We start from the raw sequence: 25169 nt of genomic DNA, 5'->3' as shown, positions 1-25169 counted from the left end.
CCTTTACCAAATTTTGATATTAATTGAATATATGATGAATGTTTTGTATATTATTTTACTACTTTGACATTTAATGTTCAAAACTTCTAATATATATATATTAGAATTGAAAAAAAAAAAACAGGATTTGCTTTCACTTATCAAAATATTTTAAACAACATTTATTTTCTCTGGGGATACTTGAATTAGTAAATATTTAGATTTTACTGTATTCTCAAAATCACTTTCCATCCAATTAGTCTTTTTTATTATAGCCATTTTCTAACACAAGTTAGTTCCTTAATGACATAATTTTGAACATTTAAATTAAAAGAGACATCTGAACAATAAATACACAAAGACATGAATTATGAAACAGTTCTTCCTTTATTCAGCCGCACTCACTCAAGATCGCTTATTTACAAGGCATGCCACAACGATATGAGAACGGACTAAAAGACTTCAATAATTAATGATCAATAACACTTACATCAGCTCTGATGGAGACAGAGGGATATGAAAAAAAAGGATACATCAATTCTCAACGTTTTCTTGTCCATGGCAGACATGTTTATTTGATCATTGTCTTACATGAAACAAACGTTTATATTTAAGGAGTGTGATGTCATTGTCAGACTCCCTCTCTGATTGGTCGGCTCCTCAGCCTCTAAACCAGCAAGCAGAGTTAAGCAGGACTGTCCTAGCAACCCATTACAAATGGGTTCTGGGGAAGAAAAGAAAATGCTTGTTTAAAAAACTTTGAGCGTTTTCAGGAGGAACAAGGGAGCGAGGCAGACCCGATCACATTATTGACAACTAATTACCACTTTCAAAAAAACCCCAAGATTTGAGTTGTCTTTTTTAATAGTGTCCTTTGAGTCTTTCACAAGCTTGTATACAAAAGGGTCGTTTCTGGGAGCGTCTGAGAGGGACAAAATATGCTGGATACATTGGTACGAAAAGGAGAATCAGAGGTAATGCATTTCTGTTCTCATGTCTGCAGACGCCGTAAATAACGCAGAGGACTTTTCATCTCTTAAAAAGTGATCCTTTGCAGGAAAAGACCTGAAAGTTATCATTATTCATCAATATTTCCTCTTACAAACAGGTGAAATACACACACTCACAGTCTCAGACACACTCAGTCTTAAAAGGTATGCACTTATTCTTTATCTTTATCATACACTCTCTCCCTCTCACACGCACACATATACACACGCGTACGTTCACATACTTTTCCAAACACACTCACTCACACACACACACACACACACACACACACACACACACACACACACACACACACACACACACACACACACAGGGGTGGCCGCAGCTGTATACCCCGGCACAGGAGTCCAATCATGCAGGAGAGGATTTAAAAACCATAGGTCAGATGAGTCCCCGTCTCTTCTTGTAGTCCTCCAGGTTGAGAGATCGGCGGGGTGCCCCATCTTTAACAGGCAATGCATTCGAACTCACTGCCAAAGACTTTGCTTCTGTGGATGATTTAAATAAATTGTAAAATTTAAGTCATCAGATCACAGGATCAGAATCATGTACACAACTGTTCTAAACTTTGGGGTTTGATGTTTTATGAAACAACTCTTAAAAACAGTAATAGTGTACTATATTATTGCTATTTCAAATAAAACATTTTTTATATAATATAAACATAATTTACTCTTGCATATATATATACATACATACATACATACATACACATATATATATATATATATATATATATATATATATATATATATAATTATTTTTTTTTTCCAGTTTAATTGATTTTTATATTTATTTTATTTAAATGTATATTTAAGTTTACATATACTTGGTCAATTTATTGATTTGTTTGGATAACTTGATACATAACTGGATAACTGTTAACTGGACACATTTTTTATTTTAATACCGTGCAGTGCACAAAATTAAGATTTGAGAGATGGTTCAAGTCAGTGCTCAATAAATGATGATAATTTTAGAAATTTTGTGCATCCACTTATTATTAGTGTCACATTTTAGCATGCAAATGAAGGGGAAAACATCAAGATATCGGCCCTAAAAATCGGCATCAGCTATAGAAAAACCCATATCCGTTGATCTCTAAAAAGAACAGCCTTTATTAGAAACAGAAATGTACTTATTAGAAATAGAAATGTACTGTCACTTTTGATCAATTCAATGTGTCCTTGCTAAACAAAAATACTCATATCTAATTTCTGCACTGCTTTATTGTGCTTTCATGCTGCACATCAAGCTAATTCAAATATAGCTATTAGATCTGTGACAAACTTACCAGCATTTGGAACCTGAAGGTCAATTTTGACATCAAAGTCATGGACTTTAAAAAGGTCCTCTGAGAGGTCACTGGTTGGCTTGTTAACATCTTTGTCTTTCTGGCTAGCCTGGCCCTGCATAATAACAAATGAATCAAGTTAATTCTAGGTCAGAACAGACTCATGTTGCTGTGTGTGTCTGTGCGTTACCTGTTTATTAGCCTGCTGGCTGTTGTCTTGGCCTGAGCCTGAACCGTATTTCTGGTTGAGATGAGCCAAAATAGCGGCGTGGACGGAGGGATCTCTAGCCTAAGAAAACATGAGAGAAAATTAGGTGTTTTAGAAGTAACCCCCCCACCCCAAAAAATGATGCACTTAAAAGCAAAGGAGAACAATAGAGCGGAGACAAAGATTCCTCACATTGGACACCATAGTTGGTTTACACTGCCGTCTGGTGAACGGATCCATCTGCTGGTTCTTTGCATTCTGACCCTCTGCCTGAAACACAACCATCACATTTCAGATTCCAGAATGCTCTTTAGGAGAGTAACAGCTCCAAAGATAACAGGAACACCTACCACCAATGCCTTCTCAGACTCCACAATGTTCCAACTCCGATTTCTCTGGTTGATATAACTGAAAAGGAAAGAAAAAAAAATATTATGAAGTAGTAAGAGGTTTGGGATCAATCAGATTTAATTTAAGACAGTTAATACTGATATTAATTGATTTCAACATTGATAATAATAAGAAATATTCCTTGAGCACCAAATCATCAGGTTAGAATGCTTTCTTAAGGATCATGTGGCACTAAAGACTGGAGTAATGACTGCTTAAAAATTCCAGGGTATATACAGAACTTCTTAAGTTGAATTAAATACCTTTTACTACCTTTTTAATACCTTCAAAATATTTTTTTATACCAGCGCGTCGAGCGCGACTTCAAGCTGAAACTGTAGTGGCGTAAATTAAATATCTTTCCAAATGGAATATATTGCATCACAATGTAACGAGGTCATTATAACTTAATAAATAACTAAATGACATCAACACTGGAATCAAAAACTGCCCACAGAGATAAGAATAGAAATAAAGACAGAAGAGGAAGGAGACCTCTTCTTCATAGATCATTAGTCAGTAAATCTGATGTGTGAGCAATCTAAAAAAAGAGGTGGTCGTGAAGTAAAGTTTAGGACAAAGCTTCGCAGGGCTTATTGCTTTATTAGACAACCTTAGCCTATAATTATAGCAATATTAACCTAAAGTAAAACATGAGCCAAGTGTTGGGCTACATTTGACAGTCATAGAAATGTCAGGAGTGTTTTGTCAAAGTTAGATCATTGGCACTCCAGCTGTGGCTCACTATTGGTGGTACTCAGGATACGATTAAACATACAATAAAATCATTTAAACAAGAACCTTATAATTTATGTTTGGCTTTATCAGAGTAATTTTTTTAATTACTATTAGTTATCACCTTACTTACTAAGTTGATTACATTGATAATTGCAACATGCAAATGAAGCATTATTTAATGAAATATGCGCCAACTTGCAAAAATCTGAACACTAGATGAAGTAAATTTAAAAATTCTTGTTTCATTTTTTTGACATATTAGAGTCAAATGTTTTTACAGAGGGAATTCTGTAAAAATCTCTTTTTGTTACTCCATAATTCAGAAAATACTTTGAACAGCAGGAAAACAATATATTTTCACAAAATTTCACTAGAAAACATTAGACCATTTCTGCCACAAGTTGTCTCTGTAGCTTTACTGTTAAATCCAAGGTCAATGGTGGAGATTTTGTTTTTACTGAACAATGTTTTTCCTGGTTTCCACATCAGTGGCGTTTGTTCTGATATCAGCTTTAACAGAATTCTTCACTGTATTTCAAAGCTTCTCACAAGATTTCACAGATGTTATTGATTGTGGGGAATTCGACTGCTTTCTTCACTGTATCTCCAAGCGCTGATCAGCAAGCAGCTCTGGCTCGAGCAGATAAATGGTCTGCGCAACCCGAACTAGTAGCACGGCCTCATTCTGCTTTCGGAGATTTTGTAAATCGGTCATGATGAAAACGCAAGGCTTTTCTTTGACTGATTGCGCATTGCAATGAAAATGTGCAATCTATGGTGAAAATTGGTCTGAAAACTTGCATGCGGACACCCTGAATTCAGCTTGGCATAAAAAAATTTAATTACATCTTAAAATGTATTCATAAATAATCGTAGTAGTGTATTGTGTTTCTGACCTGATGGCAGAGATATTTTTGGTTCTCTGTCGGTCAAGCGCTTCTGCCCTCTCCTCCAGCTCATTCAACTGATCTTGCAGTACTTTCACCTTCTCTCCATCACCACTCTCCTCAGCCATGGCCTGTACACAAGATATGCAAGATTAGCATGGGATCACAAGTGAAGTGAAGTGACATTCAGCCAAGTATGGTGACCCATAATCAGAATTGGTGCTCTGCATTTAACCCATCCAAAGTGCACACACACAGCAGTGAACACACACAAAACGTGAACACACACCCGGAGCAGTGGGCAGCCATTTATGCTGCAGCACCCAGAGAGAAGTTGGGGGTTCAGTGCCTTGCTCAAGGGCACCTCAGTCGTGGTATTGCCAGCCCGAGACTCAAACCCACAACCCTAGGGTTAGGAGTCAAACTCTCTAACCACTAGGCCACGACTTGGCCAAGACAAGTATGCACTCAGACAGAATCATACACCAACCAAGGGCACATCTACTTGTGATATATCTGAAAAGTTACAACCTTCTCTTTGAGAAGTTGCGTTTTCTTCATGGCATAGTTTGGTGGAGCCTTTCGGAATCTGTCTTTTTCTTTGACGATCTGTATTAATAAAAAAGAAAAAAGAAATACCCACATTGTTATACACCGATAAAACTGCCAACCATCAGAATATCCTGTATTGAAGACAATAGGAAATGACATCGAAGGGACGTACATCCTCGATGTCTTTGTCATTGAATTTGTAGTTGACCGCCTCCTTGATGGACTGCTCTTTTTTGCCGATCTCATCCAGAGTAGGAAACTGCATTCCTGCTGATATCATCTACGTGGCAGCAACAAGGTTTCTAAAGATCATCCACATCCTATAATGGTACAGGTTGACTGCAGTTCTACGACTAACCTAAAATGCAACTAAAAAAAAAAAAGAACAAAACTTACCGCCTCTTTCCATTTCATGAATTCGTTTTCAGTGAAGTCCTGATTGGACACAAACTCAAGTCTGAAGACTCGTGTGTCATTTCCATGTCTGAAACCATGACACATTACATAATTGGTGGAAGAAACCCCAAAGAAATAAATGCATATATAATCAGCTTTCCTATGCAAACGTACCGGAGCTGAAGGCCTTTATTTGTCCGTGTGGTCCCCAATTGATAAACTTTAGCTGTCTCGACCACATCAATGATTTCAGCCACCTGCATGATTTAATTTCAGAGATTGTCCATCTATAACTCAGTATATTGCACCTCATATCTTAAAATTTGTGCATTCAGGTTGCAATTGCTGAAAGACGTTTATAACATGAAAAAGATGAGAAATGTTTCACTGACCCGATACACAGGCTTGCTGCTACTGTTTCCAATCCCAATTCGAACAAAACAACCAGTAACAGTTTTAGCAAAGAATGGCATGTGACACCATCGCTCTAGCTTGTGCCGGGACAGCCGGATCCGATTCAGTTCATCTGGTAATGACACTGGCTGGGACTTGGGCGGAGCCTCTTCTTTCCTGAAATACAGACATACATACTTGATGAACATGCTTGTTACAGAGGGACAGACCTGTCATAAATATTTTTCTAAAATTCTGGAATCTGAGATTTTCCTAAAGAATCTGTAAGCTTAAAATCTATATGTATTAAAACAAATACATTTACATAATATATACACACATACATTACCAAAAAGTTTGGTGTCCATTTTCTTTTTAAAGAAATACAAATCTTGTTGATGCATTAAACTATATTTTTAATGTTAAATAAATAACATAAAATTTTAACTTTGCTATCACAGGAATAAATTGCATTTTAAATTATAATAACATTTTACAATATTACTGTTTGAAAACATTAGTGTATAATGGTAGGCTAAGCATTTTTTTTTATTACCATTAAATTATTTTTTTCAATTTTTAAACTGATAATGCAACAAGTTTAGCTATCCAATTTGCTGCTTCATACTAAGAAGGTTAATGTGTCATCTAATACTTACTCCTCCTCTTCATCAAAAGATGATGACCTTGAGCTGCGGTCACTCTTTACTGAAGACTTGTCATCGTCATCTTCCTCCTCCTCTTCATCATCTGAGTAGACCTCACTTGTCTTCAGTGGTTGCCTTTTGGCAAGGAGCTCAGCTGAAAGGTCAAAGGTTATAAATCAGACAGTGGCAACGCTGTCTATGGAATACTAATTTTTTGCACACTACACTTTAATCTGCTTACTGTTTTTTTTTTTGTAGAACGCTGAAAGAGAAGGAACTATGCCCAAGAAATGTTTCAAACATTAGAATGCCAAATTGTATTTGCATCATGTTTGCATGTGAGTGTCATCCAGTTATCATACATGCTTATTTTCATTTCCAGTTTGTTATTCAATATTGTTTTATTAACAACAAAGTAATTAAAAACTTACCAGTTCTGTTTTTCCTCTTCTCTCTTTCTGCTTTCAGCTCTTCCATGGCCTGTGACTTCTTGTCCAGCTTCTCATCTCTCTTGATCCGTCTCTCTTTGTTATGGGACATGACCTGCATGAGGAGACAGAGAAAACAAGGGTCAGACCATTTTTGCATTTATATTTTAAGGACTTGTTGGCCACACAGTTTACTTACCACCTGAGTGTCTGGGACCTGAGACAGTTTTCGCTTCTCCTGCTCCTCCTCCTGTTTCTTCTTCTTTTCTTCCTTTTCCTTTTTCTTAGCAGTCTTCAGTTTTTGCTTGATTTCAAACCTTATTGGGAGAAATGCAATGGTCACTAATTGATAAGCATTGTATATTTACAATTTTTTATTTTAATTCTGCCCTCAATCATAGCCAGATTGAAATGATTTCTGCACAATACAACCAGCGTTGTTATTGTAAAAAACACTATTAAAAATTATTTTCAGCTATATAAAAAAGAACACAGATAACAACTACTAAAACCAATGTAGAAAAAAAAGCTAATTCAAAAAATAACAAATACTATTTAATAATAGTAAATAAATAATAAAATTAATACAACATTGTGAATATTGCAATAATTTAGCACTGTTTTTATTTTGTGATAACCCTTTCCTAAAAGACCATGTCATTTAGGCTAATTTCGCAGTTCTGCCTTTTTTAGCAAGTTTGAAAATGGTAAGACAAATTCAGACCTTAGTTGCTCAGATATGAGCTCTGAAATTGTTCTCACCTCCTCTTGAGGACTTCTCTCTTCTCTATACGGTTAAACAGCTCCTGTTCTCGTTCTTTTTCCGTCATCTGCTCCAAACGGGCCCTGTCCTCCTCATCCCCCATTAGATCGTCTCCATAACCGTCCCGGAAAACCTCATCCTCAGATGATGAGTCCGAATCTGAGCTGGAGGATGAGCTGTTACTGTCAGAGTCCGACACCTCACCTTAAAAAATGTAAATCAGGGAGAAACAACTTTTCTGTTCCTGTTCCAGTGCTGTAAAACATTACAAAATCCAAATGCTCCCTTACCCTCCTCTGGAGCCGAACTCTCTGCTGAACTGTCTCCATTTGAGCTGCCGGAAGAAGCCGCCTTGCCCTTTCTTTTCTTGACTGCATTCTTCTTTTCGGGCCCTTTACTAGGCTTCCCTTTTTTTTTGGTTTTAGTGCCTCCAACAGTCCACTAACAGATCAACAGAGCATATCATATCATTTAATATACTAGCACCTTTTCACACGGACACTGAGGATTTCTTTCAGAGCCATGATAAAAGTATTTCAAATAAGCAAAAGCATACACTTCACTCCAACAGTCAGACACAAGACTACAGCTGATTGAATGCATTCAGTATTGTTGGATTTCTAGAAGCCACTGTATGTTCCACCACTGAAATGATCAAGACCTAAACTGCACTTTATTGCTGCTTTATTTGTAAAGAAACTACTACTTAAAAACCTGAACTTTTTTTTTTTGCAACCTTAAAGCTTACTCCTATATTTCACTTTCAGTTCTTATACATGAATAACCTTCAGTGAAAAAAATAAAATAGCTAGCTTCAGGTTGTGAAACAAATTTACCGTCCAGAGCATACTGACATATCTTGATTGTAACACTTTTTTTTTTTTTTTCTATTATTATTGCTGTAAGCTTTATAACATTTATACATTAACTACCAGACTAGCATGATTTGCAACAAAAATAGCTTAATTCAGTTCCAAAACGATCTGGTTATTGGTTAGCATTATTTTATTTGGGATAACATGTACTATGAGCCACTCAAAATATGAGCAGGAACATATAGGCAACAAGCAGGCACCACTTAAATTCTATACTTCCCTAATATATATTATAGCATGAAAAAAACTGCATACAGATACTATATAAAGCATACTTTTTTACGGTTATTCAAATACAATATCTAATCAGACATTACAAAATTTCAGACACTGATGATAATGTGCTTATTTAATGATTTAGAACGCATCCTAAATACCATCAGTCTCCAGGGAAACTGCTGGGTACTACAAATATTTATTTGTAGTAATTAATTTTATAATTGTAATCACATAATATGACTTTCAAAATCTGACGTGAACACCATCATTTATTGGTTAGATTATGTTACGTACAACTAAATATTTTAGCTAATTGAAATTCTGAATAAACAATCAATGTCTAATGATTAATCAGTGAAATAATAGATGAGTAGTCGATTATCCATTCTAATAATTGTTAAATTAATCGATTATCAAAATAATAGTTTGTTACATCCCTATGTGATGAAATTACATCAGATAAGACAGGCCAGTTGAGAAGAATACGAACAAATGTGTTTGCCCAACTATGAACTTTCTGACTAATATTTTACGTTCAAGCAAATGTATTAAATATCCGAAATGTCTAATTGCACTGAGAACATCCAAAAAGGCAGCACCAATATTTAATAATAAAAAAAGCTTTATACCTCATCATCGCTGTCTGATGTCTCTGAGTCTGTGGAGGCGGCAGGTTTACTAACAGGCTCTTCCTGTTCATCAGAATCCACACGCTTTCTCTTGGCAAGAGACAGCAGTTCCTGCAAAAAGCACAGGAAGATTTACAGTTACACTTTTTCTCAAGCACCAAGTTAGATACTTTGTACTTGAGGAATGCCCTCTTATTTTTGTTCATTAAAACAACAACAACAAGTTGTCATGATACTCTTCCACCAAATGCTGCTTAATGTTTAATGCTTGCAGGGCAGGTGTGGTGGCAAAAATAATACTGTACACCTGTATTGAAGAACACAAAGAACAAAAGAAGTTGTCCTTTCTTTTTAATGTGTGCCTGTCAGGGTGTCTGCTTATATTTTATCCTGAAGTACTAAAACACATAACACAACACTGTCAATGCTCTGACAACAACTATATGGCTAAATAGGGACTAATGTACAGACAGATGTCAAACTCCACTGAGAATGGGGTTTTTAGTCAAATTATGATCTCTGTTTGAGGACAATGGTACTTATTTGATCTGTTAGCATTCTTCTCAGCATATCATATTCATGTGACTCCAAAACACTTGTATGACTGCATGTATGTGTGTTTCTGTATAGATGTCAGTTATTAAACTGCTGTCAGTGTTTGTGTTGATCTGTTTGCCTGCTAGCTGGCTAGCGCCGTAATTTGTCAACACAAGTGAAATGAAAATGAAGTGCACAGATTGTTGAGATGTGCACTAGGGAGTGCTGCCTATAGGGGGCGTATCATGGTTCAAATTAATTTGTTCACCATAGAGCAGGGGTTTCAAAATGGGGTCCGGGGACCCCAGGAAAACGAAAGGGAGTGCTAGGGTGACATTTTTATGAAAAACTGCATAAAATCTAACACTAAATACATAACAGAATGAAAATAAACAAATTATCATTATATAAAATAGCTAAATAACTAAATTTAAAATATAGAATAACAATTAGATTTAGAACTAGAATTAGATTCCAATAAATGAAAAAAGAGTGAATAAAATGCTATCAAATAAATAAACAGACAATAATAAACAGTTCAGTACTATAGGTAGTAGGGATGTCAACGATTAATCGATGATCGATTAATTGTCGATAAGAGATGCAATCGATTAAGGCTATCGATGGTCGGTTAACCGATTCAATGTTGGGCTGCGTGCGGCTCATGCGCACTCAACACGTGCGAGCGGCTGTGAGTGACGGTGACGATATATAAAAGCATCATCATTCATTCACAATGTACAAATTAAGCTTTTAATGTGATTTAAACTTTAAAGTACATTAAAATAGAAACAACATAAAAGTTATTCAACATTAAATGCAATAGAAATGTAGTTACTAATCATTTCATCAGATAACTGTTTTATATTGTGCGCTTTGCAGGGCTGCGGGACACAGTGACAGGACAGGTAGTCTATTCATTCATACAACTTGTTAATTCATTCCTACAAATTATTAATGTGGCAATTGTCCATGTTTCATTAATTTTGTTCCCTAAATAACCCATGATTTAAGTGAAATAAGGGAACAAATTAATAAATCGAACGAATTCTTAATTCATGAAATCTTTAATTTCCCTTCCCATGTTTACCACAGTAAGAGATGCGAAAACAGTTATTAAAAGCGAAAGATAATAAAATAAACCTGGGAAATTAGAGGGTTAGACTATGAAGATTTAGGAAAAGAAACAATGCCTAAATATACTGAATTTGTGGAAATTCGTGACCAACCGGCAAACCAGAACAAAGCCGCGTAAATGAAGATATGGGGTCCAAAAGCATGGTCGCGATCTAACATTTTCCAGTTAACCTATTATTCCTCTAATAAACAAAGCTTTTATACCACACTTGTCATAATCAGATCTTATCATTTCTAAATAAATAATTGCTGGATTCAAAACAGCGATTAATAGGCGCTGTGACCTACACATTCCTGGAGCATTCAGTTTAAATAGACCGTAGTATACCGGTCCACTCTGCTGTTATGCCAAGGACGTTTTTGCTCATATGAAGAGGATCATCTTTTCCGTCTATATGCGAATGCGTGTTAAGTACAAGCCTAGTTTACATTATAAATAATAGTTTAACATTCAAATAAATTGCGAATATGGAAACATTTCGATTTGTGCCGAATGAGACATGAGCAATAACCTCCAAATAAATCTGGCCAAAGCCGCGCTCGCTCATCCTCGTCTGCACGCAGGCACTGTCACGATCTAATGCGCTGTATGCCGGATTTTTAAAAATCTGACATTTTCTAGGACAGAATCCAGCGGGATCAAATTAATGTGAGCAACTGTGTTTTGGTGCAGCAGCGCCGATGTAGTTCACTTAATGTGCAGCGCAGTCACACGCGCTCCACATTTCGGATAATTTTATACAATAATGTCAGTTGAAAACATTGCAATTGTGCTTTAAAATACAACAACGAGCACCACAAAAACATTTAAAGATGCGCGTTCAGCGTTCTCCGTGCGGGATTGGAAACTGTCAACAAAGTAAAATGACCTCAAAAGTATGGCGCGCTCTCTTCATTTTATCAAATGATCATAATCGCATCTATTCATTTTATAATCCTGCTACTAGCATTTTATTCAGACTAAAACCTCTTTAATTCAAGTGAGAAAGCGTTTTGTGTGTGTGTGTGTGGCTTTTGCACATCCTGTCATACCGCTGACTGCGTGCCTGCAATAGACGCATTTTGCAGTATTATGGTTAACGATTAATCGATTAATTGATCGTTAATTTAAACGACGATCGATCATGGAAATAATCGAAATTTGACATCCCTAATAGGTAGTAGAAAATGCAATAACGTAAATTAATAGAAAACAAATATTTTCCAAATAATATTTTAGACATTTATTTACTTATTTATTTTCACAGAATAAATTGGGTCTTTATACAAGAAAGAATATAGGTGACTTTTACATTTTAGGATGGGGTTCCTCACAACACGCATGATTGTATTTTGTGTTCCATGTCTAAAAGATTGAAAACTCCAGTCACAGAGCAACTGACATTTTCCATTACAGTATTTGTTACTTGATTGATCATTACCTCAAAACAGAGTATTTGCAAAAAAAATAAAATGCTTCTAACAACTAAATGAACTGTCAAACTCTCAACCCTGATACCCAGCATACCTACATAAAACATTTTAATTTTGCTTGAAATGGCACAAATCAGTGTATTATTTATCCTTTGTTTAACTGAATGTTTACAATATTAAAGAAAAAGCAGCTTTAAGAGAAAAAAACAAGGCCAAATTGCCATTAGCTGTTTGTAGCACATTATGAAACACCTGGTTTGATCTTATGACAAAACCTATCATGTGACTTTAACTGCCCAATTAAAAAGCGGCTTTCTGGGAAGTGTTTTAGAGCCTCAAGTCCGCTCTAGTCTCTCGTCATATTTCTACAGCTACAACCGAAATAGAAGTTTAGCCGCGGTGGCGTGACGTCAAGAATCAGAAAAGGTTCTAAACGCACGCGGCTACTTTTGTAAAGCCGAATTACCCGCGTGCTACAGGCGACAATAAAAAGCACGTCACATATGTAAAATTCGGGGGGAGTTGTCTCAGAAACAACACGACGCCAAAGTACAGGCCCCTGCTAGCCAGCTAGCTTTTACCACATCACTTAGCATGGGACTTCAACACACACATACAGCTCTGACACCTTAGCGTCTCAGAGATCGGTAAACAGCGATGTTTTTGGATCACGTTCACATGAATGATATTCCTACCTGATCCAAATTATCATCGCTTGCACTATCCTCCGAGTCAGAGTCAATCACGACCCGACCTTTCCGTTTCTTTACATTCACCATGGTTAGCTGCCTGGCTCCCCTGTGTGTGTGTTTAAACAGCAGCGCCGCACTCCTCCACACAAAGGCGCTAGAGCTGCACCACGCATGCGCACACGTCTCTCATACACATCGACTACATATACAGGATAACAAATGTACTGTATCTCATAACTATACTTTAAATTATGCACGTAATTGTAGAAAATCATAATGATATTTGTTAACCGCCAAATTTGAAGTGCGCGGGAATTAACTGCGACAGATATCTGTTGTCTGTAGGACCCTAAGCACATGTGCTTGTTTCAGGTAAGGTCAAATTATATGACGGACCGTAATGGCATCTTTGACTCTAACAAATGAGTAGTAAAACGTAATTGCTTTTAAGCTATGTTTTAAGTTTATTCTTGCATTTATATATTTTTAACTATGATAAACGTGGTTACACTCGGTTTGTTAACATAGCTGTAACATTAACTGTCACTAAAACAGCTCGCAGTGGCTCTTGTGTGTGCTGACTTGTGAATGTCTTATAAAGTCAAAGGAGATTTATTCCTATTGCTATTTCAGGTCATCGTGTAAGTGTTTGCAACGAAAAGATATGACTGTAGGATATCCAGGGGCTTTTTACATTTATTAAGTGCTGTAGTGGTGCTCTTTAGACCAGGGGGGTTAAATCCTTTAACGTAGATGCCACCAAATACAGGTGCTGGTCATATAATTAGAATATAATTAAAAAGTTTATTTCACTAATTTAATTCAAAAAGTGAAACTTATATTTTATATTCATTCATTACACACACTGATATTTATTCATTACACACACACACAGATATATTTCAAATGTTTGTTTCTTTTAATTTTGATGATTATAGCTGACAAATAAGGAAAATCCCAAATTCAGTATCTCAGAAAATAAGATTATTACTTAAGACCAATACAAAGAAAGGATTTTTAGAAATCTTGGCCAACTGAAAAGTATGAACATGAAAAGTATGAGCATTTACAGCACTCAATACTTAGTTGGGGTTCCTTTTGCCTGAATTACTGCAACAATGCAGGGTGGCATCAGTCGATCAGTCTGTGGCACTGCTCAGGTATTATGAGAGCCCAGGTTGCTATATATAATGGCTAAATAGGGTCTAATGTACAGAGAGATCAACAGCCAGTCTTTTTTGCAATGAAATTTGTGTCTTGCCCATCTTGTGCAAGGTGTCAATGGTCGTCTTTTGGACAACTGTCAAGTCAGCGGTCTTCCCCATGATTGTGTGGCCTACAGAACTAGACTGAGAGACCATTTAAAGGCTTTTGCAGGTGTTTTGAGTTAATTAGCTGATTAGAGTGTGCACCATGTATCTTCAACACCTGGTCATGTTGGAAGTCGTGGCTCAAAGGTTAGAGAGCTGGACTTGCAATTCAAGGGTTTTTCAGTTCTAGTCACGGGCTGGCAGGAATTGTAGGTGGTGGGAGTGCATGTACAGTGCCCTCTCCACCCTCAATACCACGGCTGAGGTGCCCTTGAGCAAGGCACTGAACCCCCAACTGCTCCCCGGGCGCCGCAGCATAAATGGCTTCCCACTGCTCCGAGTGTGTGTTCACTGCTGTGTGTGTGTGTGCACTTTGGATGGGTTAAATAGCAGAGCACAAATTCTGAGTATGGGTCACTTTCAATATTGCACCTTTTCACAATATTCTAATTTTCTGAGATACTGAATTTGGGATTTTCCTTTGTTGTCAGTTATAATCATCAAAATTAAAAGAAATAAACATTTGAAATATATCAGTCTGTGTGTAATGAATGAATATAATATACAAGTTTCACTTTTTGAATGGAATTAGTAAAATAAATCAACTTTTTGATGATATTCTAATTATATGACTAGCACCTGTATGATCGACCTCATGCAGGAGAACCTAATCCTAAAATATAAAAGGAAGCCATATAGTTTAATCTATAAAGACCTAATTTAAACAACAAATTTATATTAATAATGTAATTATGATTTAAATTGATGTGTCATACACCCATTTTAAATATTATTTGGAAAATATTTCGTTTTTTAAGTTAATTTGAAACTCACTTTAGTACTGCTGTTAATTTTATTTTGATAATTCATTTAAATCAATTTTTATTATTAACTTATTTTAATATGTGTTGTTGTTTTTAAGATTATATCGTACTATTTATCTAATTATTTTAGACTATATAGACCTTTAGAAACTGTTAGTTTCCTTTTAAATTTTGGGGTGGGAGTCCCTTGCATGAGGATGTTTAGGAGACCCCTGCCACAGACGAGCAACTGATATTTTCAATTATTTATTCTTGCTATTTTTGATTATTAATCCAAAACTGAATACTTGTAGAAATAATTTCTTATTCCACCTTGGAGAGTAATGATTTGCCAAAAAGGCTACTAATGATTAAATGAACATGGACCACCTGTCACTTCCTTGTGACCCCTTGTTTGAAATCCCCTGCTTTAGATAACTGACATTTTCATTTGGATTCAATTAAATCCGAAAGTTCAACTGACATGATATATGGTGGTAAAAAAAAAGGCATTTAATTAAATATAATGTTTTCATTTTTTTCAGGATTCCACTGGATGCCTGATCTGATCGCAAGCGCTACGACTAACAAATGGCTGTGTCAAAGACAACATTAAAAACTCTGTTAGGAGTTCATGGTGTCATTCACAGACAGACTCTGTTATTGCCATCTACCCTGAGATGTTCAGGTATACTGAGCACCAGGAGCATCCATGAGCGTGATTACCGCAGACCAGGCCAGCCTCCAGACACCCGTTGGCCCTGGCAAAAGATACAATTTGATTTCTCCAAAGGTGTGGAGGGTATCAAGAAGCACATTGGGTTGTTGAAGGATGAGTTTGTCCAGCGCTGGACTGGACCTGAAGGAAGGCCGTTAATAGAGCACATACTGGAACAGACACGTGTCCAGTGGGAGTTCCGTGGACCGGAGAGTCTCAATCAGTGGGTGGTGTCGTCTGATCAGGAGATTGGGGGTCGCAGCGAGGCATACATCCAACTGGGCAAGAACAACACCACATGTTTGCTGTACGGGACCTTGTGCTCCACACCTCCCCGTGATGGAGAGACTCGATACAGTGGATACTGCACTCTACGTTCCAAACAACCGCTGGTCAGTGCTGAGATCCAACATCTGATCTATAATTCAATTCCTTTTTCTTCATCTTTTAGACGTCATCTGTAATTATTCCTGTTTTCTTATTTCTGCACGGGTTAATGACGAATCTCTATAGGACATTGATAGCCACCAATTTATTTGTAAATATTATGGAAGAATGTAGATTAAACTGTAATATGATGTCTAATTCCATTTAAAATAAAAAAATTCCTTTATTAAACTCCATCCGATCTGTAAATATTGCATTAAAAACAAGGTTTAAACTGAATCTTGGATTTGCACTAGAATTCAAAAGTTAACTTTTTTTTTTTTACAAAATCTGTTATCCTCACTAAGGCTTTGAAGAAAAAATAAAAACAGAAATATTATTACAATTTAAAATAAATGTTTCTATTTTATAATACATTTTAATGTCATTTATTCCTGTGATGGAAAAGCTGAATTTTCAGTAGCCATTACTGCGTTGTTACATGATCCTTCAGAAATCATTAATATGCCGATTTAGTACATATTAAGAAACATTTCTTATTATTATCAGTGTTCAAAACAGTTGTGCTCCTTAGTATTTTTCTGAAAACCTTGATTTTTCAAAATGTTTTGTTCTTTGATGATTTGTTATTTGAAAGAAACTTTTGTAACATAATTGTCAGTCACATTTGATCAATTTAATTGGTCCTTGTAATAATATCTTTATAAAACTCTTAAAGTCAAACTTTTAGTGGTCTATAGGTGTTTTCAATTAATTATTGTACAATTTTTAAAGAAAGAACATCGAGACACTGTAATTCATGAGTTGCATGTTACACAATAAAGAGAAACACAGCTTTAGAGGTTGTTTGCATCAATTTACATGCATTCAAAGTGAGCAGTAATGAAGCAATAACATGTAATTTGCCCTTTAAAATAATTATTTTTGGTTGCAGGCCTCATTTGACAGAAAAAAGCAGTATGACTGGTCAAGTTTCAACACATTACATATGCGTATCCGGGGAGATGGAAGACCGTGGATGGTAAATGTGTCTGCGGAGACCTTCTTTTCTCATCAGAGAGATGACATCTACAGTTACTTCCTCTACACTAGAGGGGGGCCCTACTGGCAGGATGTCAAGGCAGGTCTTAAGAAACTGAACATTAACACTTCATATGAAAGTGCATCCCAATTTATCAGTTTCACACTACAGTTTAAAAGTTTAGGTTTTTTCAAAGAAAGTAATGTATTCATTTAATTATTCAGCACAGAGACACTGAGAATTCCTGGTTCAAATAAATTTTTTTTTTCTAAATGGTTTTATTAATTTGAAAAAAACATTTTAACAGCTGTAACATGTTGTCCAAAGTTCTTATGTTAACTGTAAAACACTTTTACAGATTCCATTCTCCAAGTTTTTCCTTTCCAGCCGGGGAAGAATACAGGATGACCAGCATGTCCTCTGGTTAGATAAGGTCAGCACAGCCTTCATGTCCTCATAGACATTTATATGAGCATTTAATGTTTATTATATTTTCTCTGATGATACATTTATGAGAGCATTGTGATGGAAATTCATCATAACATACCTCAGACTCTTAAATCAAAACTTGTGTGTGCCCTTAGGTAAAGAGTATTGGTTTTACATTGGGGGATAAAGCAGACGGCCCATTTCAGCTTGAGATTGACTTCATTGGTCTGTGCAATGACCTTGCCCACACAGAGGAGTTTGCATATGAGCTTTACAAGAGAAACCCAGAGGTCTAGTTGGATTAAACAACATTCACCAATTGTAAAAAAGAGACAGACACAGCGTAATTTATAAAAACTTAATTGGATGTATTTTCTGAAGGCAAAAATTGTACACACATATACACACACACACACACACACAAAATGACATTTAAGACTAAGTATCATGTATGAATATCACTCAAGTTCAAATAAACATTTTGTGTGACCAATGTTTTGAGTGACTTTACTGTTTTCGTCTTTGTTTACAATAAATTGAAGCACAGTACAAATACTAAATATAAAAGGAAAAAATGTTTTCACACATAAATCAAAAACAATTTAAAACGTATAAAATCTATATCTATAAACTGGTCAAAAAAATGTATTCTTTTGTTGGATGACCTCACCTCATATTAAACCAGCAAAAAAAATCAAGCATTTAGAGAAGAGGAAAATATGTACTAAAGTTTTGAATAAAACAAAAGACGAAAGCTAAACATATACAGTGAGTGTCTAAGATAACAAAACAGTAAAAACACTGGAGTTAGGCCATGACCAGACCTCGTCTGGAACCCAACATCATCTCTTTCTTCGTTTTTCGGTCTTCTGTGTGTTTGGCACGTCGCTCCTCTCTGAAAGTTAAAAGGAACAAAAATATTCAATGTGTACAAGTTTTATTTAAGACAATGAGACAAAATAAATTCAAATGTTCACTTACAATTTAAAAGTTTGAGGTTGTTAAGATTTTTATTGAAATGTTCTTTAAATCTCTTATGCTCACCAAAGTTGCATTTATTTGACCATAATACAGTCAAAAATAAATCAAATATACACACACACATATATTAATCCCAACCTTTTGAACAGCAGTGACCAATCAATACACAACTAAAATAAGACCCTCACCTGGTTTGAACCTGGTGCTGTTTATAGTTTTTCTGGTGTGAAGGAATAGTCTGAGATTTATTAAGTGCTGTGTTCTCCTGTGGAGCTCCAAAGGGCTTCAGTTTTCCTGCAGAGATAAAAGACGACAATGAATAGCAAGCAGATACAATTCAATTCAAGGAAGCACTGCCTGACATGTCAGTTCTGGGCATTTAATTCATATTTTTGTCTGAATGTGGACCTACCTTTGTGCGGTTTGTAGGAGAGTGGACGAGAGAGACTGGCCTTAAGATCAAATGCGCTCTTCTTGCTCATATTAGGGGTGACTGACTCACTGTTGTTCCCATTAAAAACAAATGGAGTAGCTCCTTCAAAAACAAAAATAAACAAATTCTTCATAATTTTGGGGGGATAAATGACTAGCACAGTGTGATGGCATTCCTCTTACCAGGTGTATTAATGGCACCAACACTTCTATTAAGTTCAGGTTTGGTATGAACAGCAGATTTCCTCCCTGGAGTGGAAGTAAGAGGGATGAGAGGAGACATACGAGCTGGAGTCTTTATCAATGAACGCTTGTATTCGTTATCGTGAGTGGTCTGTGAGAACCTAGAGATGGAAACGCAGCAGTTAAGTAAAGTCAACATTAAAGTACAGCTATAGAATGTGTTACATAATAATTATTATTTTCTATTCAAACACCATAATGCTTGGCTTTAGCACATCAATTTCAATACTAAAAGCATTATAAATGAAAGTGGATTAGAGCCCACTGAAATATTTACCGAACATTGATTTTATTAGTGGTGAGGACAGTTGGCCTGAAGGTGGCGCTGTCCTTCAAAGCAGACTTGCTGGCAGATTGCTGAGTGAGCCTGCGTTTTTCTGCCAATGTTTTTTTCTCCTGCACTCCAGGACTGAAGAGAGACACTCGGATAGCAGGCACCTTCTAAAGGGAAAATACCAAAGTTTGCTTATACCTCAGAACAAAGTCTTCAATATACACTATTCTCATTTAAAAAGATACTTTTTTTTCCAGTTTTATAAAGAGGTCACTATTTGACATAACTTGAGGGTGTATGTGAATTCACAGTGAATCATGAAGACACACAGACTGAAACTACAGTGGATATTCAAGCGGTTTGGTGACTTACAGTTTGAGTCTTTGTTTCAACCGATTTCATCAACGTCTTTTCTGACAGAGTCTGAAATTACAGAAATAAATAAACCACTTAAAAAAACACTTGGAACTCAAACTTCACTGTTCAAACCAGTATTACTGTAGATTATTATTATATATATATATATATATATATATATATATATATATATATATATATATATATATATATATAATATTTTCAATTAACTTGTATAGATTTTTTGTGTGTGTATGAGTCAGTATATATATATATATATATATATATATATATATATATATATATATATATATATATATATATATATATATATATATATATATATATATATTATATATATATTTCCAGTTTGTAATTTTAACTATAACTTTTTTCAGTTTAAGGCAACATTTATATTAATTTTAGTTTAAGTTTTCATCTAATATTTATATTTTGTTTTACTGCAATTAACAAAAAAGTTTAAATAGTTTAAAGTGATTGTCCATCTTAAGATGTAAATATTTGTGATATTTGCTCATCCTCATGTCATTTCAAACATATTTTCTTCTGTAGAACTAGAAAATATTGTTCCATTATTATATTTTATTTTTTTTACATACATTGGAAGTCAATGGGAACGAAAAAATTTTGGTTACCAACATTGTTCAAAATATGTTATTTTATGTTACACAGAATAAAATAAGTCATACAGGTTTGGAACAATATTAGGGTGAGTAAATTATGACAGATTTTTTTGGGGGTCAACCATTCCTTAATGACAATAACACTGGTTATTATTATTTGTCAGGCCAGGGTTTCGCTCTCATTTTTACCTTCAGCTCCTTGACAGAATTCCTTAACACCTCCATTTGTTTGTTCTTCCTTTGGACATAAGAATCGATGGACTCCATCTTTTTGAAGTGAGCCTCATGGAGTTTCTTGAAGTCTGGGGAAGAGTGATTTGCAAGCACATTACTCAAGGGCAGAGCTCAAAATATTTGGTTACATATGTTAAATAAGCACAAGTGAAACAGCAAACTAAACAACACCAAGAAACTGTCTTTTGAATAGTACAGGAACTGAAAAAATACATTTTGTTTCAGTTCATAAAGTAGGAAGGATCTTATTACTAGGAGTTGTCGGCCGCAGCGCAGCATTTCTCTTCATCAGACCCTCAAGACGGGGGATTTTACCAGCAGTTCTTCTCCCCACACCTGCAAGATGTAGACTTTAATAGTAAACACCAAACACACTATTAATCTCTCTCACCTACTAGATCTTAATTATAAGGTTAATTAATAACATCTACATGAACAACTTAAAATCAAGGCGGTTTTAACCTTTAACACTTGGCTCTGCAGGAGCATCTTTAGAGTCTGGATTGGTTTCCCCAGATTCTAGACCTTTTTCCACAGGATTTTCCTTTGTCGAAGTTTCAGGTGGAACTGGAGTCTGTGTGTCCTCAGCTGAGGACACTTTCCTCCTCTTGGATCCCCTTCGGCTGTCCTCTTTTTCCGTCTTTTCTTTAGTCTAAATATTAGATATTAAAAAATGTATTACAAAACCCAAGATGTGGATATAATATGCATAACTAAAAGATGAAACAGTCTGGATTGAAAATTAAAATGTACATATGCTCATGAATACCTGAGCAGTGACAGGTGTGGAGTCACTGAGCTTTCTCTTGGCGGTGCGGCCTTTTCCTCGGCGCTCGGTCACAAATGTTACAGTGTGCGCGCCCTGCTCGTCCACGGCTGAGACAGCATCGTGCGCGTCCGCGGTGGCTGCAACATTTCCCTGCAAACAACGCAGTGTAATTCTGTTACAACAATTATTCTAATTTCATAAAGACTATTCTGAAAATTAAAAAAAAAAAAACTCACGTTCTCTGACGTCTGCTGTTGATGTTGCGAAAAGTGTTGTTTTAAAGCTTTCAAAAGCTTTTCAGCCTAGAAACAAGTTAAAACTGAGTATTTAATAAAACCAGAAAACAAAAAAGCAACAAATTAAATGAAAGGGTTGTGATTTAGCGCAAAAACGTCAATATTGTAACCCAAAACCTTACGAGGTGACCATAGTTTACTCAGTACAGCGTCCGTTTAAAAACATACGTGATACATCTACTTTAAGTCATGCAGTTTACACAATACAGGTCGTTTAGTAACGTTACACATGGACAGGTTGCAGGCAATCAGCACTACCGCATCAGTTTACCGTAGTAAACGCGATTTACCTTCATATTTGCTTTCAGTCCAGCCTCTTTCGCGAGGCGCTGCAATTCCGCGTATTTAAGCGAATCCAAATCCATATTGTGGATAAACTCAATGTAAAACCAGCAAATAATATGTATATATAACGGTAATGTTAAAATTGACGATGAACGAAACAGATCTACGACACGGTTTGTTTAGGTGGAATTGCCGTTTGAAAATTAACGTGTTTCAAAAACAGCAATTTCCGATAGACGATTGGTTGAGAAGGCTATGACGACGCTGCACTACATCCAATCAGAAGTAGCGTTTATGTCTCATTGGTTTTGATTGGCTTAAAGGGTTCGACAAAGGCGGGTTATGAGTGAGCGGTTTAGGGCGACACGCCGCCTAAAGTTTGAGCTACTAGCTTGTGTGAGCAGGAACGACAGACCTTCCTTACTTAATAATGTCGGACAGCACTCGAAGTTTTCACGAAAGCTCTTATGATATCAGTCCGTGTGACTCGACACAGACTATTTCAATTGCAGATCAGCTAAGAGCAGTAAAGGACGGAGAAATCTGTGTGGTAGACTATAGGAATTGCAGCGTCCTGCAATGCATGACATGCAACACAGTGCTTGGAGACTCTCTCGGCATCTGTGGGGAAGTCCAGAGCCTTCAGAGTATTATTTGTCTGAGTAAGTTGGTTTGGGGATACTTTTGAAAGTATACAGATTCAAATTGTGCAGATATGGATGCAGTCATTGGTACTTCTTGAAAAAGGCACCAAACACGTGTGAATGATGTTATAACCGCTCCATTTGAAACTTTACCTTTGCAGAAGTTACTGAGGATGTGAGGGTGAATAAAAAGCTGGAGATGAGTTTGACTGGTCATCTGGCCTTCTCGTAAGTATTGCTGTCTGTTGATTTCAATTACTGCAGCTCATGTCCACCATGCATGTGCTGGATGTCCCATCATCTTGTGATTTCTCTCTGTAGCACCTACCAAGTCCTTAACTGTGCTGGTTGCCAGGGTGCTGTTGGCCTGGTTCTTCACTCAACCCCAGAACACCTGTCTGCTTTAAGAAATCTCTTCTGTTTACAAAAAGATATGATAAACTGGTGGGTGAAGTCTGAAATAATAATGTTCACACTAACAGAAGTGCATTTTTTTTTTTAAAGGAACGCTTTACCCAAAATTAAAATTTGCTGAAAATTACTCTCAGGCCATCCAATATGTAGATGTTTGTTTCCTCTCAAGTACACATTTGGAGAAATGTAGTATTACACTATGGGTGCAGTCACAATGAGGGTCCAAATGGCAGAAAAAAACATCACAATATTCATATTACTCAAGTCCATCAATTAATTTCCTGTGAAGAGAAAAGATTCGCGTTTGTGTGTCTGGAGTCGCATGGATTGTTTGTGTGGAATGAGATGTTTTATCAGCAATTTGGACTCCTAGTCTGATGGCATCCATTCACTGATGATGATGATGATGATCCATTGATGAGCAAGTGATGTGATGCTAAATTAGTCAAAGTCTGTTCTGATGAAGAAACAAATTCTATTATTTTTATGTAAATTTGTATTTTTTGGTGAACCATTAATTTAACATATCTTTTATGATTGATTCGTAAAGGGATACTCCACCCCAAAATGAAATTTTGTCATTAATCACTTACCCCCATGTGGTTCCTTACACGTCAAAGCTTTGTTCGTCTTTGGAACACAATTTAAGATATTTTGGATGAAAACCGGGAGGCTTATGACTGTCCTTATAGACTGCCAAGTAAGTTACACTGTCAAAGTCCAGAAAAGTATGAAAAGCATACACGAACAACAATTGCATCAACAATGTCTTTGGCAACCATCTCCTCTGTATCTCTCCACATCACTCAAATTAACACAGAAGAGCATAGGCAGTTGGAGACAAAGAGGAGACTTTTGACAAAGGAAATGTTGAATAAAGTCGTTATTTTTGTTTTCTTCACATACAAACAGTATTCTTGTCGCTTCATAACATTACAGTTAAACTACTGATGGCATATGGACTATTCTGATGATGTCTTTCATACTTTTCTGAACTTTGACAGTGTAACTTGCTTGGTAGTCTATGGGGCAGTCACAAGCCTCCTGGTTTTCATCCAAAATTTCTTAAATTGTGTCCCGAAGATGAAAAAAGCTTAAATGGGAGTAAGTGATTAATGACGATTTTAATTTTGAGGTGGAGTATCCCATTAAGTCTCTTTTTTTTTGTTTTTTTTTTGACAAATTTTTGTTTTACATTTTAGCTACATCCTAAGAAGTGACAAATGTGTCAAAGCCTCCAAAGTCAACTTCAAATACAGACTCATGGACAAAGATATTAAAGAGGTGAGTATTTATGCCCATATAGTGTTCGTTTTACAGAAGAGGATCAACATTATATTCTATTAAATTATATTATTATATGCTGCTCAGCTCATTTGGGTTGAACATTGTGAATTTTCTTTCTGCACTTTCAAGCTGAAGCAAGATTTAGAAGCTCAGCTGAAGCAGGTGAAGATTCTGGAGGGAATGATGAAAACCTTGTGCACACACAGTGTAAGCTAAAGAAAGGCCAGGCATGGAATATGTACAGTTGTTTTGTTGTAACTGTTCAAATAAAGTGTATATATTTTTTGTATTATGTATGGAATAATGTTGTTGTTTTTTTTATTTTTTGAACGTTTAAAAATGTGAAATTATCTTTGGTTACCATATTATATTTACATATGTGCAAAGAAAGGGACTTTATAACAGTAAATAATTGTATATAAAGTTGTATTGAAGGAAAATGTCTAATCTAAT

The 25169-nt window shown here is 35.9% G+C and overlaps 4 protein-coding genes across 7 annotated transcripts; 2 read left to right on the top strand and 2 right to left on the bottom strand.

The window, feature by feature from the left end:
* Positions 1 to 347: 347 nt before the first annotated feature.
* On the bottom strand, positions 348 to 13352 carry rtf1 (RTF1 homolog, Paf1/RNA polymerase II complex component). Of its 2 annotated transcripts, XM_052612805.1 has the most exons (19): positions 13192 to 13352; positions 9410 to 9520; positions 7977 to 8127; positions 7686 to 7890; positions 7123 to 7240; positions 6927 to 7038; positions 6737 to 6772; positions 6508 to 6649; positions 5848 to 6025; positions 5630 to 5712; positions 5456 to 5543; positions 5232 to 5339; positions 5039 to 5116; positions 4517 to 4638; positions 2843 to 2900; positions 2685 to 2762; positions 2475 to 2573; positions 2285 to 2399; positions 348 to 1478 (listed from the first exon to the last, which is right to left on the bottom strand). In XM_052612805.1, exons 1-19 carry the CDS (start codon positions 13273 to 13275, stop codon positions 1372 to 1374), a joined length of 2073 nt encoding a protein of 690 aa, XP_052468765.1. In that variant the 5' UTR covers positions 13276 to 13352; the 3' UTR covers positions 348 to 1371. The 2 variants fall into 2 exon arrangements, with proteins under 2 accessions (XP_052468765.1, XP_052468766.1); XM_052612806.1 differs by lacking the exon at positions 6737 to 6772.
* On the top strand, positions 13350 to 18349 carry ndufaf1 (NADH:ubiquinone oxidoreductase complex assembly factor 1). Of its 2 annotated transcripts, none has more exons than XM_052612809.1 (5): positions 13350 to 13560; positions 15847 to 16411; positions 17341 to 17526; positions 17786 to 17860; positions 18012 to 18349. In XM_052612809.1, the coding sequence occupies exons 2-5, from the start codon at positions 15893 to 15895 to the stop codon at positions 18150 to 18152; spliced, it is 921 nt and encodes a 306-aa protein (XP_052468769.1). In that variant the 5' UTR covers positions 13350 to 13560; positions 15847 to 15892; the 3' UTR covers positions 18153 to 18349. The 2 variants fall into 2 exon arrangements, with proteins under 2 accessions (XP_052468769.1, XP_052468770.1); XM_052612810.1 differs by lacking the exon at positions 13350 to 13560 and adding an exon at positions 13599 to 13624.
* Positions 18201 to 22770, bottom strand: nusap1 (nucleolar and spindle associated protein 1). Of its 2 annotated transcripts, XM_052612808.1 has the most exons (12): positions 22377 to 22770; positions 22027 to 22092; positions 21791 to 21940; positions 21484 to 21673; positions 21274 to 21357; positions 20977 to 21089; positions 20159 to 20209; positions 19790 to 19953; positions 19453 to 19613; positions 19250 to 19372; positions 19026 to 19131; positions 18201 to 18751 (listed from the first exon to the last, which is right to left on the bottom strand). In XM_052612808.1, exons 1-12 carry the CDS (start codon positions 22449 to 22451, stop codon positions 18664 to 18666), a joined length of 1371 nt encoding a protein of 456 aa, XP_052468768.1. In that variant the 5' UTR covers positions 22452 to 22770; the 3' UTR covers positions 18201 to 18663. The 2 variants fall into 2 exon arrangements, with proteins under 2 accessions (XP_052468768.1, XP_052468767.1); XM_052612807.1 differs by lacking the exon at positions 20159 to 20209 and having other exon boundaries at positions 22377 to 22581.
* Positions 22707 to 25008, top strand: oip5 (opa interacting protein 5). Its single transcript, XM_052612811.1, has 5 exons — positions 22707 to 23033; positions 23177 to 23243; positions 23337 to 23459; positions 24632 to 24713; positions 24846 to 25008. The coding sequence occupies exons 1-5, from the start codon at positions 22802 to 22804 to the stop codon at positions 24930 to 24932; spliced, it is 591 nt and encodes a 196-aa protein (XP_052468771.1). The 5' UTR covers positions 22707 to 22801; the 3' UTR covers positions 24933 to 25008.
* The last annotated feature ends 161 nt before the right edge of the window (positions 25009 to 25169 follow it).

This window comes from Carassius gibelio, chromosome A13 (genome assembly GCF_023724105.1).
Source record: "Carassius gibelio isolate Cgi1373 ecotype wild population from Czech Republic chromosome A13, carGib1.2-hapl.c, whole genome shotgun sequence".
NCBI lineage: Eukaryota > Metazoa > Chordata > Actinopteri > Cypriniformes > Cyprinidae > Carassius > Carassius gibelio.
Note: the sequence above shows the minus strand (reverse complement) of the source record. Positions and strands in the feature narration are given on the sequence as shown.